Below are 18,932 nucleotides of genomic sequence, written 5' to 3' on the forward strand. Positions count from 1 at the left end.
TCCAGACACTAGCACCTCTCTGTTTACTAAAAACGGTGCTGGAGCGTGTGCATGGGTGAGTGGATGATGGACTGCTGGACTTTCCGAGCCTCCGTGTTTCCGTGCGTTCCCCTGAAGCATAGGGGCACCAAAGCGTGCACGTCTTCTGTCAGCTGAAGGTGGCTTCTTCTCTGCGGGGATGACAACCACTGCAGAGCTGCCTCTAAGGGGCTCGTGAACTGGAGCAAGAACACTCACTCCAATTCCATGTCAACAAAATGGAAGGAAAGCATGGGTCTGTCCATGGTGTCCACCCATGGAATCTTTTTGTTTCCCAATCTTATTTATGAGTAAAGACTATTATAATGTCATTTATGTTCAATAATGTTTGCACCTGTGATGTATTAACATACTTGACCTTGCCCTAGGGAACAATCTCCACGGTTGGCACCAGTATGAAAATAGTGCCCTAAAAATTACAACATTAAAATAGGGAGCGACCTTTTTCCTTTAGTTTATAAAGTGAAGTGCGGAGGATGCCTGGGGTGTACCGAAGCCAACGGTACATCCTCTTGTTCACCAGTACCATAATAATCTTTTTTTTTTTCTTCAGAAATATTATCATTTTTTGGGCCAGGAGGATTGAAAAGAAGAATGAATGGATGCATGGATAGATCGACGGACCTGTACTTGCATTCTTGCATTATTGTCCTGCGTGCTTGGAAGTTAGCAGCTATAATGGCAAATCTGTACAGTCTGGGGATTAATAAAATCTCTCTGTGTCTGCACTATAAAATATGATTCACCTAGACAGAAAGCAGAGGATGTTTCTTGCAGATTAAAGGCAGCACACTGACATTCATCTCTTGCTCACATAACTTTATTACATTCTTTAGAAAAAAGATCAATGCAAGAGTAATTTTCAGCTAGGCTACCTCAGGAAGTAAGGGAATGCACCCCTTGAACGAAAACAGGGCAAAGTTTACATTCTGTAATCCAGTGCCTCATATGAGATGTCACCTCTTGTTAACATCTGCCGCACTCCCCCTCACGCACACATAAAGGGGTGCTTTATTGTTTTAACACATCCAGCCAACAGACAGACAAACTGTACATGCACATCTTTAGAAGAATCAGATCAGACCAGCGCAAAACCATTCACTCGAAAGGACTTCAATTTCACTGAATTTTTCGAGGACACAAGATCAGAGCTCCATGCTAAGAAACGGGAGCCAATGAATCAGGTTTCATCCACCAATTAGATTTAATAGCGAGTCAGACGCTTGCCACCAGAGGTGGTGTGAAAGCGAGTCTGTGCTGTGCCTGTAGGGGCTCCAGCTATTCCCAGCTGTCACCCACATTGTCACAACATTGCATGCATTAGTGTCTTTGTCAGACAGTGCGCAAACAGACACTGGAGTTTTCCTGAGCGCAGTAGGCGAGCAAGAAATGTGAGAGAGTTGAATATTTGCTCAATGCATTTCATCAAGAAGGACCAGTGCAGACCACCATACTCCACAAGCACCATTTAAGCAATATTTAAGTTTGGTTAATTAAGTTCAATTAAAAAAATGAACATGTTTTTTTTATTTATTTATGAATATTTAATCTGCTAAATTAAATTACTACAATGAACTGCATTTTGTTAGCTTCCGGGTTTGACCTGTGACATGTATGCATCCTAATTCATCCTAACCTGAGATAATCTTTACATAAAGGTGAAAAGGAGATAGTGAAAGAGTTTTAAGGCTGATTAAGTTGATGAATCTGTTGCATTATGTTCAAATAGAGCCATATTCCGTAGTCTCCGTGATGTGCATGTCCTTTTTAAAGGTTTGCAGACAGTTGACATCATGCTTGACCAGATGAAAGTATTGGTCCTCACAGGGATTTTGGCTTTTAAGAATTAATGGATTAAAATTGATGTAAAAAATGTAATTAAAACTGAATTCATTAATTGAAAAATGTGTGATGAATTTAGGTCCTTAATTTGTCGATAACCTAAATATATTATAAATATAAATATATATTATATATTAAAACTATTATACAGAACCTTCCAAATTACTACGAAAATTATATTTTTCTTTTATTGTCCACAGTAGTCGATGCAACCATTAGAGTATTCTTTGAATGTTCCTGAAAAAAACTCCCAATGTTAGCAGTATTTAAAAAAGCACAACAGAGCTTCGAAACATTATATAGATAGAACTGGAAATGGTCATTTCTGCTTGAATTTCTTAGCAGGATGTCAGAATTGCCTCCCAGAGCTGCTGTTTGGAACTGTTCTCACTGTCATAGATCTTTTGCTTGAAAATGCCCCAAAGGTTCTCAATAGAACTGAGGTCAGGGGAGGATATGGGCCACACCATAAGTTTCTCTCCTTTAGACGATAGCAGCCAAGGTGGTTCACTGAGCAAATTACGCACACACACACACACACACACACACACACACACACACACACTGCTGATGGGTTATGGGTGATGGGTTAAATACAGAGGACACATTTTGTTGTGTGTACCATGTGCTGTGCTGCAATGGTTCACAATTACTTCACTTTCTATCACTTTCATAATGTGGAATGTCCGTATTCAGTAGTTTTCCTATAATTGGACTCATTTGACAACCTAAACTAATTAGGTGTCCGAGATTGATTTCAGTAGTCCCAAGAACCTTGAGAAACAATCCCATCCATGAGTTTAATTGTGGATAACAGAATACAATATAATACAATTTGCATAATGATTTGGAATGTGGTGTATATAGTTAATATAGTAGAATACAATTTAGATTTGTTTCCCACTATATTCCTTTTTAATCCAATAATCTATAACTAATCTATAAAAATGATTTACTTACTAAACTCCCATTTGATAATAATGAACATATCATTGTAAATGTGAAAGACACATAGGAACAGCCCCCCTGGAAAGAGGCAAGTAGCCAGAAGTGTTTCAGAGCCAGCTTTCCTGCTGTGACTCGGTGGGCAGGAATATGAAACATTAATGAAAATTTTTAAACATTTGAATATGAAAAAATGTTTCAAATGAAACATTTAACATTAAATTCTGAAAACATTCCGTAACAAGCAGTGATGTAAGTCTTCAACCCCTTTAAGACATTAACAACAATGCACTGAAACTTGATGTTAAGGTGCGAAGAAAATAAAGGCAAAAGCTTCAGACCTCCATCTCCCGCAGTATCCCTGCCCAGATCAAGCCTCTGCTTTGGTCTGCACATCAAGGCCATTGTGCTTCAAATGGTGAGACTGTAGAGCTGTCTGTCTGCTCCAGCGCCGCTCCATTAGTACCTCTGTGACTCACTTCACTGTTCACAGAGACGGCTTCACCTTCACACTCTTCAAATCAACTTCCCTTATGTTGATTAAAAAAGAGGTTGGGAGAGAACAAAGTGGAAAGGCCCTTGGTGACCTTGACTACAGAAACCCAGAAACGCTGAACAGAGTGGAACAATGAAGAGAAAAGTACAGAGGGAATATCTTGTGCGCACTTGGCAGAAGCCGAGCACTCCTTGTAACGTATCTGCTGCATGAGGTGCAGGGTGTCAAGCGCTCGTTTTGTGTGCACAGAAAACGTTCTGTCCCACGGAACGGTGAAATCACATTCACCTTGCTGCATTTTGACTGCTGAAACCCTGTAGCCAGTTACATCCACAAAAGCGTATACCAAGTTAGATTAGCTGTACCTTGCGATAGCAGCTTTAGATAATAAATATATGCTCATTGCCTTGTTCCGTGCCAAGCAATGAATTTCATCGACTGCAGGCTAGATGATTCCAGGTTATTCAATGATTCCTCAGGTCACAGCACGCCTTTTGCTTGATGGCGGAGAGCATAAATGATCACCTTCCCACAACCTGCTCCCGCATTGCATTTTGTGAATGACTTCTGCTAACCCACAAAATTAATCTCAGCTACTTAAATGTCCTTCTCATAAATCACAAAACGCTATGCAGTCATATTTCTGCTTATTCATTCACACTGTTCTCTGCAAACCATATTTTATAGACATTTAGAAGGTGGGAAGTGCAAATATACAAATAAATGTAAGTAAAAAAAAATCATATTTAGATTTCTATGTTAAGCATGGAAGTGCAGCTTTCATGACACTGTGGTCAAAATGTGACATGGTGAAATATTCCAAGGTCCTGAAATATTTCCGTTTGCCAATGTGGCCCAAAAGTAGGCAAAGTTAATGTGAACCTTATTGCTATTGAAATCATTCAGATACCTAGCTATACCAAACTGTGTTTCTCCAGGTTCAATGTGCAAATATTAACATAAAAGACAAGCACATCTGAGACAGCAAATGGTGAACATAGTGGACTGCACTATGCAGGTAAAATATAAGCAATATAGACAAAAAAATTGTGTTCGACTCTCCCCGCTACCTCACACTGCAGGCGTGGTCAGCATGAGGACTTCACCGTCTGAAGAAAACAGCAGCACATTCGCCTCACGTCCCGAACCCAATGCCACCATGCTACTTTTGAGAGATTTGTGGAATTCTGAGAGTGGGGGGGTGCAAGCAATCACGGCAATGCCTTTGGCTGGATAACATAAACACGTTGATCACCATTTTATGAGGTGATTAAAAAAAAAAAGGACAGAGGTCTATAACCAGACAGAGTTTATTTTTTATCCTGCATAACCCTTTATTTAGTAATCTTACTCCAGTTTATGCCAGATTTTTCCAGTCTTAAATCAGTTAATCATTGCCCCTAGAATTATTTCAGCAACATGCCATGAGAGTGGAAGTTAGTGGAGATGTGCTACACATCTCTACACGGTTTTTAATGCCCTGCCTTGAACTCTTACAGAGTAAGGAGAGTCAGATGGTTTTATGTTTATATAACCCCGTAGCTCCTTTTAGCCCCACAGTTGCACTTTCACGAAAAATAGGATTACGTTCTTGGATTATTCTTTTGTGCCTGAAACGTACACCGAACCCCCACAGGGCTTTGAGATGAACATTGTCCATCAGCGCAAACCATTTCGCACTACGCATCATGAAAGAAAACCTGATGTCCTGATGGTCACATCCCAGCCCTAGCAGGGCACGTCTAGCTCATATTAACCGGCCTGATAAGTGAAGGTGAAGTCATTGTGATGCACAGCGAGCACAGTACATGGTGCACACAACAAAATGAACCCATCATCCTCAGCTTAAGGGGGTGCCAAGGGAGCAATGCGTGTTTCTGAACAGGAGTGGAATGTCTGTAGTAGTTTCAATGGTCAATGTTCATGTAGTGCTTTTTCTCCAGCATTTTATTTGAGATGATTTTAATTTGATTTAAAGTAAACAATTCCCCCTAGTTCACACATGCAATTTCAAGTAAAATATCCATGACAGATGCAGCATCCTGCCAAAATGCATGTCTGTTAAATGGCTTAACAGAAACGATCCACACTCTTCAAAAATATTTAAATATGAAAAATCGTTTCTTCAAAAGCTTTTTGAACTTCTCAGAAGTTTCTATTCTGTCTCTGGTGGAAGATGCTTGTTAATTTTTTTTTTGTGTAAGTTCATGTAAATGTGGGTTAGACAGAGGAGCAAATTAGTCAGATACTTTAGATGTGGCTGCCCATACGCCCTTACACACATCCTCCTCATTACTTTATTACTCCTCAATCGAGCCTAAGTGCCAGCAATGGTTATTGATTTGGACAGAAAATGAAATGAAAGGGAACTTTTAAATCCCTTTGATCACTGAGCTTTTCCTTTTCGTCTTTTTTTTTTGTTTCTTTTCTTTCCTTTTTTTGTTGCTTCAGTGGAATTGTCAGTAGGCAGCATTCGCTGTGTTCAGCCGGCGGAGAGAGAAAACCTGTCTGAAGTCTGCAAAGATCTAACGCTCATAATTATTCTATTCTGTTCCTCATTTACATGATATACACACGCATTTTGTCACCCATCCTTCCTCCATTTCCCTCTTTTCTTCAGAAACAGTGGATGAAAACAAGGTGAGCAATGTCCAAGCCGTATTTACAGGGTCACAGAGCACACATACAATAATAGAGACAATTCCTCAGATAAGAAACAGAAACAATTAGAAGCGCGGTGCGACAACTTTGCATTTCTGGCACTTGAACTTTTGTCCCTCTGCTCCCAGCTGTCTGAATGGGTAAGTGAAGCATTCTGCTCTGCTCTCTGTAGAATAATGCTACAGAAGATTGCAAGAAAGCATTTAAAATGGGGAGGACGAGTAGAGAAAAGGGAGAACAAGGGAGGCTGAATCAGCACATGCTCGGCTTCAGCAGAGCCAGTTCACCTGCATAGGACACCCAGTCTGCGCAGGGGGCGCGGCTTTTCCCCCTTTTGAGAACAAGATCAGAGTTCTTTTCTCTCTCCCTTCGCTCCCTTTTAAGTCCCGTGCGGCTCCCCGAGCCGCCGTGTGACGGCAACTCTTCTCCGGCACGGGTGCCGCAATTCACAGGAAGTTGAAGAGGCATCGTGGTCGCGCTGAATGACAGTTGGCGTCGGCTGTCGCAGCTCCGTTTGCCATTTAAGATTTAGTATGTAAGTGCGACTAATCCAGTCAGATTCATGCTTTGACGGCGGGGAGACACACTCTGGAGTGTAAATGGGGAGTTTATCTGCACTACGAGGGGAAATGGGGTGGAGAAGTGGGGTGCCGAGGCGTCCCATTAAAGGAGAGAAAAGACACAAAAAAAAAAAGGGTCTAACTTTAAACTGACTTTGAAGCAACAGTCTTTTAAATAAATCATGGTGTAAGTCTCCCTAAAATGGCAGCTTTCTCAGACACCTGCGCCGCAGCTTAATAATTCATTTCCTCTCATAATCAGATGTGCTGCTAAAAAGAGGGGTGTTTTTTTCACTCTGTGGTTTCCTATAAACCCTCGCATTAACTGCCAGACGCAGAAACAGAGATAGCTGGAGAATTCTCGTTTGCATTTGGAAGAAGCGTTGCAGTGTTCAGATGCTGTGGTTTTTACATCATCCATCCATCCATCCATCCATCCATCCATCCATCCATCCATCCATCCATCCATCCATCCATCCATCCATCCATCCCACATTCAGAAGGCTCGCCACTTCCTCCACAGAACACCACCCACCACACACACACTTCTTGCAAAAGGGTCTTATTTCAAAGGGTCACATGTCAAAGTTCACAGGCAAAGATAAATAAAGTTATCAAAGAAAACTTTTTTTTTTCTTTGCGGCAATAGAAAAATACTGCTACCATTATATGCAACAAACTGCATCTGTAATGCCCGGTTTAGAATTATTATGATGCAATTGTCATTTGAAAGCTGTTTATGAACACAACGTGTTAACAGTTCTGTAATCTGTAGTAATAGCTTCAGGGATTACTGAAGTGAATATGGGTGTTGTTTTAGTTTTTTTTTCTTTTAAACTGTGTTTTGATCAGAGTTCTGAGCAAAATAACACATTCTGAGTGAAGAATGTGTGGGGACAATAAGGGTGAGGCAGAGGTTTCCTTTTTCCATTTGAAAGAAAACAAATGGCACATCTATTATACCATAAATGTGCCCTATTGTGAAATCAATAGCAATATGAAGCTGGAGGAGTGTATTTATGGAGCTGCCCAAAGCTTCTGCTTCTCGCCAGTGGAGCGCCGGACCTGGAGGCTACTGGTCATAATGTGACCCCCTCACCACCCCCACTTCCCCGTCTCGCCCTCCACCCACCTGCTTTCCACGCTCTAACTGATTGGTGACAGGGCTTTTAAACTGTCTGCCAGAGGCCCACTTTATTCTTGCTCTGGAAATAGCCTGGAGAAATGAATGGCGTTGTATGAGAGGGACAGAAGAAGAAGAACTCGGGTGATGAAGTTAAGCAGGGCCAGGCAGAAAAAATGTTTTCCATCAGCACTCCCGTGGAGCCGTCGAAGAGTGATGTGCCTTGCCACCCAAAGCTAGTGGCCAAATGCTCTCGCTTGACAAAACAGTTTGATTTTAAAAGCATCCAATGTGTAAAAAAAAGTGAAATTATCACTTTATTTGATGAACAGATGCATCTTAAGTCTGAGTAATGGCATGATGAGGTCCACCATTGACATCCTGTGAATGATGGCGATGCACTGGTAATACATCCAATCTAATCCTAATGTAATCCCCCAGCTCTGCACATGATCTGTCATACAATCTGTACAACACTAGATTTTACATTACGTAAGATCCAATCAATGTCCTTTATCGCACAGCTCAGGATGTAATATTATGCAAATATTATAGTAACTTGCCAAAAATCGCATATGTCTTTCCCTTTATATTCTTTAGATACAGGTATGTTAATATTCTATTTGCTAATGAAACCTATTGTTTCCACAGAATGAGGTCAACTACACGACTACAGCCAGGACCAAGGACCAGAAGTCATCTGCATTCAGCATCATCTCTCAAATCCATCCCGTGTCAAAAAAGCTAAATAAGTCACGCGTATCTATGGAAGATAATTTGAGCGTGATATTTTGACATCCGCATGTGTGCTATTCCGAGTTTCAAATTTGAGAACATGAGAGGTATATTATGTGACCAAAATGTGACATGATTGTAACACTGTACAATAATTCCATAAATTCAGTAATGGGGTCACACTTTACTGGAACTACTTATATCTACCAGCAAATAAGAATTATGAACCATGGCATAAAATCTCATTTTCAGGACTTTTGCTTCCAGAGCACCACATGCAGCATTCTTCAAATCCAAGGGATTCCACTGGGGACTTGTCTAACAGGGTGTTTAACAGAAAAATGCAGCTCGGTCAGGTCACGGCCACTGGCCTAATTCATGTAGGAGGGCAGTGCGACCACAAGGAGATCAAACTCAGCCACAGGGCCTCACAAAGCCTCAGGGAAGCTTAAAGACCTAAACCGCAAAACCATAGCCCAGGATGAACTGAATCTATGCTTTTCCAGCTCATTGCACCTCAAAAGGGAGAGGGGAAAAAAATCAATATTATTGCAACAAAACATTTCATCTGTGCAGAATCTCAGCCCTGCAGAAGCACAGTTTCCTTTAGCATGTTCTAATATGACAAGAATCTGTGATAAATGTAGAAAAGCTCCATGCAACATATTAAAAATTATATTTATATTTTTAAGGGGGTGTTGTCTTACACTTGTGGAGTAGCACACAAGTCCACCACCAAACATGATATCTTATAGCAACTGAGGGGCTGCAGAGTGACGCGGCGGTTTGTGTCGTGGCCTCGCACCTCTGAGGTTGTGAGTTCTAATCCCAGCTCGGACCTTATGTGTATAGGGTTTGCATGCCCTCCCTATGTTGGTGAGGGTTCTTTGGTTTCCTCCTGCTATCCAGTCATGTGAACTGGCCTGATCAGTTGCTTTGTGTAGCTATTATACTTTTACATGAATACAGTAATTAGGGGTCAAGTTATTGATAGCTTCAAATGATTGATTGTCCATCTAAGTGGCATCTGTCTCCCAGGTGATAGAAATCGTTTCATGTATTCAGAGACAGCATTTTGGTTTCACTTACATAGACCAACAAAGGCAGCATTCTGCCATTCACTCACCTTAAAGGACTGTGCTCGACCTCTAAAGGACACAGGTTCTGTGAAGAACTCGGTAGCGTGCTCCAGTCTCCCATGACCTCCGTACATGAGGTCATCAGAATCCAGCTTGATGGTGTATCTGGTGTAGATCAAGGGTCAAGGACATTCTTGGGGGTTAATGGGCATTTTGTTACAAACCCACATGGGTCGAAGGTAAATAATAATTTCACTTTTACAACACAAACCCTGTCCATGCTTCTGCATGCAGAAATTGTATTAGACTTTTAGTACTGCTTTTTATTGACTCTTCATACGGCATATGTCACACGTTGTAAAGACACATTTTCACTCACGTGCGACAAATAAAACCTCACAGGCAGATGGCATATCAGACAGTGATAAATGCAAAAACGTGATTGATGCTCATTCAGTTTTACAGCAGCGCGAGGCTCAAGGGAGCTGTTTCCATAAGTGACAGATGACAGGTTAAACATCTGTGCTGGCTGCAAACACCAGCACAGGACCTGCATGAGATTTCAACATTACATTACATTCCGCTTCCGAGAATTCTCTCAACCTGAGAAAGCTCACAAGCCTGCAATGGCAGGCTTCAGTCAAGGTCACAATTCTGCTGTATTGAAGATATAAGCATCTGTGGGACAGAGGCCACCATCAGAGCTCCTGTGGCAACCGCCTGCCCCCTGCTGTTATCATTAACCACAGCATAATTTACCTCCACCGAGCCCTCCGAATGGCAACATTCTCGTGACAGGGACACAAACTGACAAAGCCATACTGCTCCAGTGCCCGTAGGCATTCAGAAAAGTTCACAGGTAGTTCACGTTACCATTCGGGCTGACCTCAAAGTCTCACACTCCATGGCTTGCACCTTGCCAATTTTGCAGGCCGATCTATTCTGACCTCTCTTAATTTATGAATAACGGCTGGGGAAATGAGCTCCTTGTAAGACCCATGAAAATTCAATCAGTGTCAAACTGTTTTTGTCGGAGCATTTGTAAGCTTGCAATGAGCAGTGACTGTGCCATGAACCGTCACCTGCCCTACCTACATGCTTCAACTACTGAATATATTTCCTCTAAACTTCAAATCCTTACAACCATTTCTAACCTTGACTTTAGTTTTATTTAAATGTTTCAACAGCAGCCTCACCTGGCATGGTATACAGCATTGCTGGCGTGTCTTTTTTCTCTCTCTCACTTTTATTGCTTTGAACATTTAAACACAGGATTGTGATAATTTCTTCAAATACAGGTTTGGCTCAAGCTGGGCTTTTCTGCATAAATAAATTGACTCAGGGATCCCAGGAGCCACAAACATCTGGCCAACATCCAGACATACAAAGCAAAATGACACAGTTAACCAAATAAATGTTTGCAAAGCATTACAACCAAATGCAAAAGGAATCTAGTTGCAAAACAAAAAGTTCTGCATTGACCTTAACTTGTTGAGTACAGACATTAAAACGAGGATATAAAACCTCAGAGAAATATAGTAAAACTCTTGAGCAAGGAAGTAAAAGGCATAGTAGGTTATTAGTGATCGTGAAAGAAGGGAAACGTATATAAATAAAAAGTCATTTTATGAACGCCATCGCTCTTGTGAACTGACCTTTACCGAGAGACTCGTAAATGGAGATTGATGGCGTTGAAGGTGGAGTGGGGGGGTTGGAAATTAAACTTGGCCCTTTGTCTGGTGGAGAGGGGGCCAGGTGGCATTCTGGCTCTCATCACACTCAAGCACTCCAGCATCAGGGTGTTCAACCAGCCATCACTGGCTCCCTTTATATCACATGCACACACAGACACACACACACATTCTACAATTTACATGCACAGTCGCACGCTATACAGGTGGAAGCACATACAAAGGCATACAAATAGTCTTCTAGTAAAACAGCTAATTTGCACTCTTGTACAAATATATAATTGCTTTATTATGACATCCATGTCTTTGGTTGATAATTCCCTGTGTATCTGTACATCATTTGTGTCATTTAAATTGTAAACTGTGGCAAAAATGACCTTCACATTTACACTGGGGTGGATGCAAGCTGTAAATAACATATTGCATGATTGTGGGTCCATGGTTCCATACACAGAGTCTCAGAGACTGTCAATTTTTGTCTACTAACAATTAACACCAGTGGAAATGTAGGGACATTTCCACTGTTGTTTTTCCTTCAAAAGCCATGGAAACATTAGCGTATAGAGCACCATTAACAAGTGGGGCAGTGGTGGCCTAGCGGTTATGGAAGCGGCCACTTTAATCAGAATGGTTGTGGGTCCATTCACATCTGTACATGTTATGTGCACTGTGTGCTGTGCTGCAATGATAATCACTTCACTTTCACTTTCATCATGGGGCATCACTGGATCTTGGAAGCATGTTCAAACAAAGTTTAATTTGTTTCCAATGTTCTTTACAAAGAATGGCAATAATGGTGGCTGTTTTGTGTACATGGAATTCTTAGATAATATAAAAGGTCAATAATCTGTTGAATGGGCTGGTGAACTTCTGTCTAAAAACTGTCTTTTTGAACTTTGAACGTCTGGTTCCAAGATTATCTGCCTCCCTTTCTCCATCTGAATAAATTCAATAACATCATCTACTGACTGTATCCAACCATCTTTGATCTGTGAAAAGTGTCTGCTGCGTCTGCAACCATATTCTAGAGAAATAAATATATAAATTGGTTGCACAGCCCGAGATCCGTTCTCTCAGGAGAACATGAACATCTTCTTAGACACGAGAACAGAGTTCTCTCCCTCTTTCAGAACTGTTTTTCTTCTCTCTTCCTGCTGCCCTGGGATGTTCTACCTCTTTCTCTGTCTCCGGTTGTTCCGTGTTGGGTGTGTAGTTTGTGCTTGAAGACAGCCATGGGGCAACACTCCAAACACTCTATTCCTCCTCCTGGAAATCCCTCCACCATCTTCAGTCTTCTTCCCTCTGCCAGAAACATTCCTGTCCCTCAGTGGCCTGCTTTTTCACTCCATCCATCGATTGGTCCATTTTCCTGTTTTCTGCATATGTACTGGTGACCCATATTAGTGTGCACTTGTGAGAGTGCACAAGCATGCCAGTATTTACCTAGATCTCTAAAAGAGTGGTGGAAAAAAAAATCAAAGATTTGGTGTCTGCTTTGATCCAGATAGTTTAAGGATGTCCTGTTTGTGTATGTGTGTGTGTGCACACTTTCACAAGAGAGAGATTGTAAGGAGAGATTCTTAGTGTGGATCTGTGTACATGTGTACACTTGCCAAGTGTGTTTTCATTTTTTTTATAGAATAGGTTTATCAAAGCCCTAAAGAAGTGGAGATACTCTCTGGAGTCATCTAGTATGCTGTGGGGTGAGGACTCACACTGTTTTTACTTTTGGTAAAATAAGCTAAAAGTTGACGTGGCATCAGGGGAATGCAGAACTTTTCTTTTTGTCTTAGTTAAGATTTGGTTACACTTTTATTTCCCCTTCCAGCTTTATGAACAACATTAGCATTTAGTGAGTTAACAATGCTCACATCCAGCCAAAAGAAGCCCACGTTGCTTATTATAGAGAAAAAACAAGTACAAGACAACCTGCTCTGAAGGTAACCCAGGCTGGCCCGGAGAGAATCTTCAGCTGAACTGCGGTAGCACGGGCGCGACTACCCTTCCAAGTTTCCACCGCCAGCGGCACCCATTTTACTCAGGTACATAAAAGTCTCTCCCACACGCACTCCTCTTTGTGGATTTAGATCTCTCAGCTACTCCGCTTCCTCCCACATCCTCTTCCCCCGACCAAGTTCAGGGGAACTATTGAGCCGTGTAGGTAAAGCGACTTGATGGAGGTTAGGCAACGTTAGATGCTGGGTTAGGACTGTGACGATGAGGAGCTTGGTGTCAGGAGATTCTGATCTGGTTCAAAGATAATCACATTCATACACAACTACAAGGAGGAAATGCTATTTATGTCAGATTGTTGAGAGATTGTGTCTCAGGTTATTTTTCCACTAGAACAGCATTTTGGCTTCTAGTAGTAGTCAAGACTGCCATTTTGTGCCTACATAGGACCTTGTGGTCCAATTTATTACAAAGCATCTCTGGTACTACGATCTGAAAATACTAGTGATTGAAATAATAATTGCACCTTATAAGTCACAAATGTAAATGGTGCATTTAGTGTTGTGCAATATTGTTAAATACATAGGGTCATATTTCCTTCGCAGTCTATACAGAAATCTGAATATCAGTAGATGGCAACACATATGATAATTTGTGTTTTAACAGGTCTTGAAAAAAGGTGTGTGGTCTAATATCTGGGCCAATACATAACATTCAGTGCTTGAATTAATTGTCAATAAACAATTAAAGTAATAAATGGAATCATACACATATGAAGAGCACAATGCTGGATGATAAAATAAAATGAAATGTAGCTTTTTTTCAGGTTCAAAAAAGCATTGACCCAGCAGAATCATTTGGGATTCCATCTAATCTCAAGACCACAAGTTCAGGTACAGTGCAGGCCAAAGAATGATAAAAGTGATAAAGCGCAAAATTCTCTCCCTCTGATGAAAAGCTGGTTAAGAAGGGAGACTTTACAGAATATGTGAATAGCCTTGAGTGCAGCCAGATGAGAGAAAGGGCGAAGTCAGATGAACCCATCTAATGGGTGTGACAGCGAAGAAGAAGTACGAGATGGTAAAAATGATATTAACAGACTTTTTGTTGTGGAAATGGAAAGCTGCTTGAAGTGTCATAGCAAAGATTGAGTGGGAGATTGGGTGGGATAAAACGACACCAGAACCAAATTTGCTGGTTTAATAATGAGGCAAAGGCATAATTTCTGCTGCAGCAGTGCCTCATTTTCAATGAACTTTCCTAAACACATGTTCCAAAAAAGTGGTGTTCCTGGTATTGATGCAATACAACCACAGTAAGAATGTAAATCCTGTACAGTATATGTCATAAAGCATTGCTTAAGTAAAATAGGCAGGTTTGACACTAAACAAACAACGAGTCTTGTCTATCATTCAAATGCTATGTACCTAAAACAACACCTTTCTTGGCTGTTATTACTGCTCCCAAATTCCAGAAGAATGGCCATGCAGACATGTAGATAATTTTACTAATCAATTAACACTGAAAAAAACTGTTGCCCTTTGGTCTACAATGTTTGGTCTACAATTTTAATGAACACTGCAGCCTAAGAAATCATTGTAATTTTTTTTGTCATTGTGATACACAGCAAGCACAGCACACAGTGCAGACAACAAAATGTGTCCACTGCTTTTAACCCATCATCCTTGGTGAGCAGTGGGCAGCCATGAAAGGCCCCCAGGTAGCAGTGCGTGGGGACAGTGCTCAGTGGCTCCTTGGCAGTTCATGATTTGAATTTGCAACCCTTACCCGCTAGGCCACCACCACAAAAAGAAAATACACATGGGATATATTACAGTAGTGAGGAGAAGCCTGGGCTGATGGAGCAACAGCTGCTATGGCACAAAGTGCTTACTTCCACACAGTGAACTTATCTTCAGCTCAAGCCAGGATCATTACAAACCTGACATCTACAATTCCACGGTGAACCAAGCAGATTCCAGCCACAGGCAGAGGAGGAGGTGGTGGCAAAAGGTCACAGATTGAGATGACCATGAAACAGATGAGGAAGTACAGAAATGGCACAACCCAGGCTGCACAAAAGGATACATTTCAGATTTGGACGACTGCGAAAGATAAGACATGTAAGTTGGGTTAGAGGCAATTTATCATAGCAATTTCGCAATGTAGGGCCAACTACTGTAGTGACGTATTATGCGGCGACCTTCTGACCTCTAAAATCCCTAAATGGCCAATGTGAAACCGACATCAGTGACAAATAACCAGATTTCCAAACCTCTGTCTGCTTGGATCATCTATTCTCAAACAGTGGTGTGTCCTGGCACATTGGGGCTCTTTTCGTTCTGTCTTGTTTCTTCTGTTCTTTTTTTTTTGCCAAAATATTTAAACAAATGTTATGACCTTCTGAGCAATAACTTTATTGTGCAATACATTTCTGGCTTAGTCAGCTGAAAAGAGAGCAACCAGTTGATGACACATGATGGGCACCCATCAGACATACTGTCTGATGGGTAATTTAAGTAGGTTCCATTTTTAACAGACAGACTTGGCCAGTCAGGGCATGGGGTGGACTAATGTTGGGCAGTTATTGGACTAATTTTGGTTGGCCCTGACCAATTCAGACTGGGAACATGTCACATGGTTTGCAAAGTTTATAACCCAGCAATCTAACCAGGACAATTTGACCCTTTTCAAAGTGCAACAAGTCTTATATCTACCCATTTTTCTGCTTCCAATACAGAGACTTCAAGGACAAAATTGACTTGGTGCTTAGCACATTCCACCCACTGCCAGGTGGCACTGTAATGAGAAAATATTTTTCACCTGCCAGTGGTCATAATGTTTTGCAAGTTAAATATGTCTGTTTTACATATTTGTTGCATTATGCACCGTTTTTATGACAGTATATCATAAAAACTGTATTGGGTTGACCATATTGGTCACTATTTTCTCTCTATCCTGCTGTGTTCTTGTTAGTTGTCCTAGGATCACCAGAGGGTCACACAATATGGATTTCTTTTGTGTGCATCTGTGTGTGTGTTCAACACCAGAATGCAGGTCTTCTTCATTTAATCCAAACTCATACTGTCAACAACAGCGACAGGAAAATCGGTCTCATCTGTATGCAGGCTGCTTATTACAGACTTGCGTGGCGAGAAGCTATTATGCTTATTTACACTGTTTGCATCTACACTGATTTCACAATCAGCTGACAACTTGTTTCATCTGGCTGAAAATATTACATTTTCCCCAGGTAACTGGGCAACCTGTTCTCACACAGCAATTAATTTGTTAATGCGATTTGGGACCAGTGCAGTATGTTTCTACTTTTCCACTGGCAAATGTAATTTTGGAGCAGGTTCAGCTGTGTTTCTGCTTTTCCTCCTCCACACCTCAGCAAGTTTCTCAGGATACGCAGATTCTGAAAGCTGCTACTGAGTGCCAGTTGCACTCTGTTTAATGGACTGAAGAACGATACTGTTGTACAACAAATTACTTTGGAAATGGAAAAATCAGGTTTGTTTTGTGCCAGAAAATTGTGTCTGGCTTGTGACGCTTTATAATTAACGGGATCTTTTAAAAAGCAATGCATTAATGTTTATTAATGTTTTACCAAAATGTTTCATTTGTTTTATGATGCCAAATGAATTATTAATGCTTACTTTATTATTTCTCAAATTGGAAATAGTTTGGAATTTGAAGTTGTCTTTGCAAACTGTCTCCAATGAAACAAGAACAAAACTTTTTTTTTTATCTGAAATGACATTCCAAAAATAGACAATAAATCAACAATTAATTTCTTAATAATATCAACAAATCATGATTATGCTGCTATTCATTTGGGGCTTTTTAATTCCTGGCAATGATACTATGATCTTAGGCCAGACAAAAATGGTTGTCCGAATCTATTTACGGCATATAGATAATTACTACCAAGGAGTATTTTTGGCATAATATGCTGCAAAGGACTGCTTGAGGTTATTCATGATCAACTGTTTTGCCATTTTTTCCAACATTTTACTATAATAAAAAAGTAAATATTCTCCATGGGATATAAAAATCTTCTTAAAGACCCCTATGCCCACCTTTCACAACATTATTTAAAATCCCAAATCACTGCTCTGTCCTTGTTCTACATTAAAGGGATGTTCCAGGCATTATCAACCTAATGTCTACCTGCTGCATTTGTAGCATACTGCTGATCGTCAAATTCAGATGCAAAACTCTGTGATGCCCATACCATTTACCTCAAAAGGATTTTTTAAACTCTGATTATGCTTGGATGTTTAAGTTTGGTGGAATTTTTTTTTGCATATATATATATATATATATATATATATATATGTGTGTGTGTGTGTGTGTGTGTGTGTGTGTGTGTGTGTGTGTGTTTAGATCCTATCCGGATGGTTGCTGAAAATAGACATGAAAGATATATGCATACTGATAGACAAAGCTGGAAAGCAGCAAACAAAAAAAAAAGCACAATAATAACATGCACCACTTAGCAGATGCTGTTTCCAAAGCAACGTACAGTAGAGTGCATATGTTCATACATTTTTATTCAACATGGCCCTAGCCAAAATGATCCTCTTGTGTAAATTGAGTAACCTCCCTGTCTGGTTTTCAGCCTTTCAAAACTAACAAGTTTAAGAAAATCGCCATCATTAGTTTGAAACAAATATAGAACTATTAAACCAGCACCTTACTTATTTATCCACTTTACTTACCATGTACTTACATATAGTATATACACCCAATTTACATAAAAAATGGATCAAACTCTACAGTTGAGCTTAAAAAGGGGACAGGTCAGGGCCTTCCCACTTGGGTTCAAAAATATGCTGATTCATTTTGATTCTATGGTTGAATGTTTAATATTGATTGTCTTCATTCGTTGCTGAATATGATAGTCACCATAGCTATCCAGCAAACTGGCACTTAACAGGCTGTTAGAGATGGTTATTACTGGGCCACAGGTGTCTGGGGAAGCAGCCAGACACCACTTTATCTCACATGGTTTCATCGGACTTTGTGAGTGTAATTGCTCTGGGATGACAATGAATGCAGTTGGCTCTCTACAAAAAACCTGTCTGTGGGCCTAATCATTTTCACTGCAAGGCATGTCAAAAAACTTCATTAAAAAGTTTAAATAAATGTTATATGTTCTTGTTGCAAAGGCAAAACACATTGTGCTGACAGAGGTATTTAACAATGAAATTTAAGAGAATCCCCATCTCTTGATAACCTATCCAAAGTACATTTACACCAGTAGAGTGCTCAGTACTGTAGAGTTCTCTCTCTATAGTGCGGGTGAAGAACACAAAGTGGAATTGAATGCGGAGGAAACTTAAAGGCTGGTTGCAGACGGGGATAATTGCTCACCCTCTGGGCAGCTACATTCGTGTGGCCAACAAAGCTCGCATCTCGGGACACTAATTCATCAAATCTACGTCTGGGGAGGACAACAAACCACCATTCCCACCACCCTAGACTCGTCCTTCCAGCCATCGATCACCTGCTGGATATTACGGCCGCGTCCGACTTCAAAGAGCTGAGGTGTGATCACCTATCAGAGGCCAGCATGAGCTGGGCCACGTTCGTATCGACCTGTCCGATAGGCTGAAAGCTCGCTCAGCACACCCCGTGGCCCTGGAGACTTAGAGGATCGATAAACTCCTGCAGGGAGAAATGATTGATCCCCTATGCCCCCCCAACTCCGATAGCATAGCAATGAAAACAGATCACCATTTTTTACCTGACCTGGAGGCTACCTGCACTCGGCTCTCAGCCAACGGCTGTGGAATATAA

General features: G+C 40.9%; 1 protein-coding gene across 2 annotated transcripts in view; it reads right to left on the minus strand.

Moving 5' to 3' along the window:
- Positions 1-18,932, minus strand: part of gbe1a (glucan (1,4-alpha-), branching enzyme 1a) — a 131,263-nt gene that overhangs the window by 6,030 nt on the left and 106,301 nt on the right. For both annotated transcript variants that reach the window (XM_028983895.1, XM_028983894.1), the window contains exon 15: positions 9,528-9,645. In XM_028983895.1, coding sequence (XP_028839728.1) covers positions 9,528-9,645 — 118 coding nt within the window. The remainder of the gene's footprint in view (positions 1-9,527; positions 9,646-18,932) is intronic.

The sequence above is a fragment of the Denticeps clupeoides genome, chromosome 6 (assembly GCF_900700375.1).
Source record: "Denticeps clupeoides chromosome 6, fDenClu1.1, whole genome shotgun sequence".
NCBI lineage: Eukaryota > Metazoa > Chordata > Actinopteri > Clupeiformes > Denticipitidae > Denticeps > Denticeps clupeoides.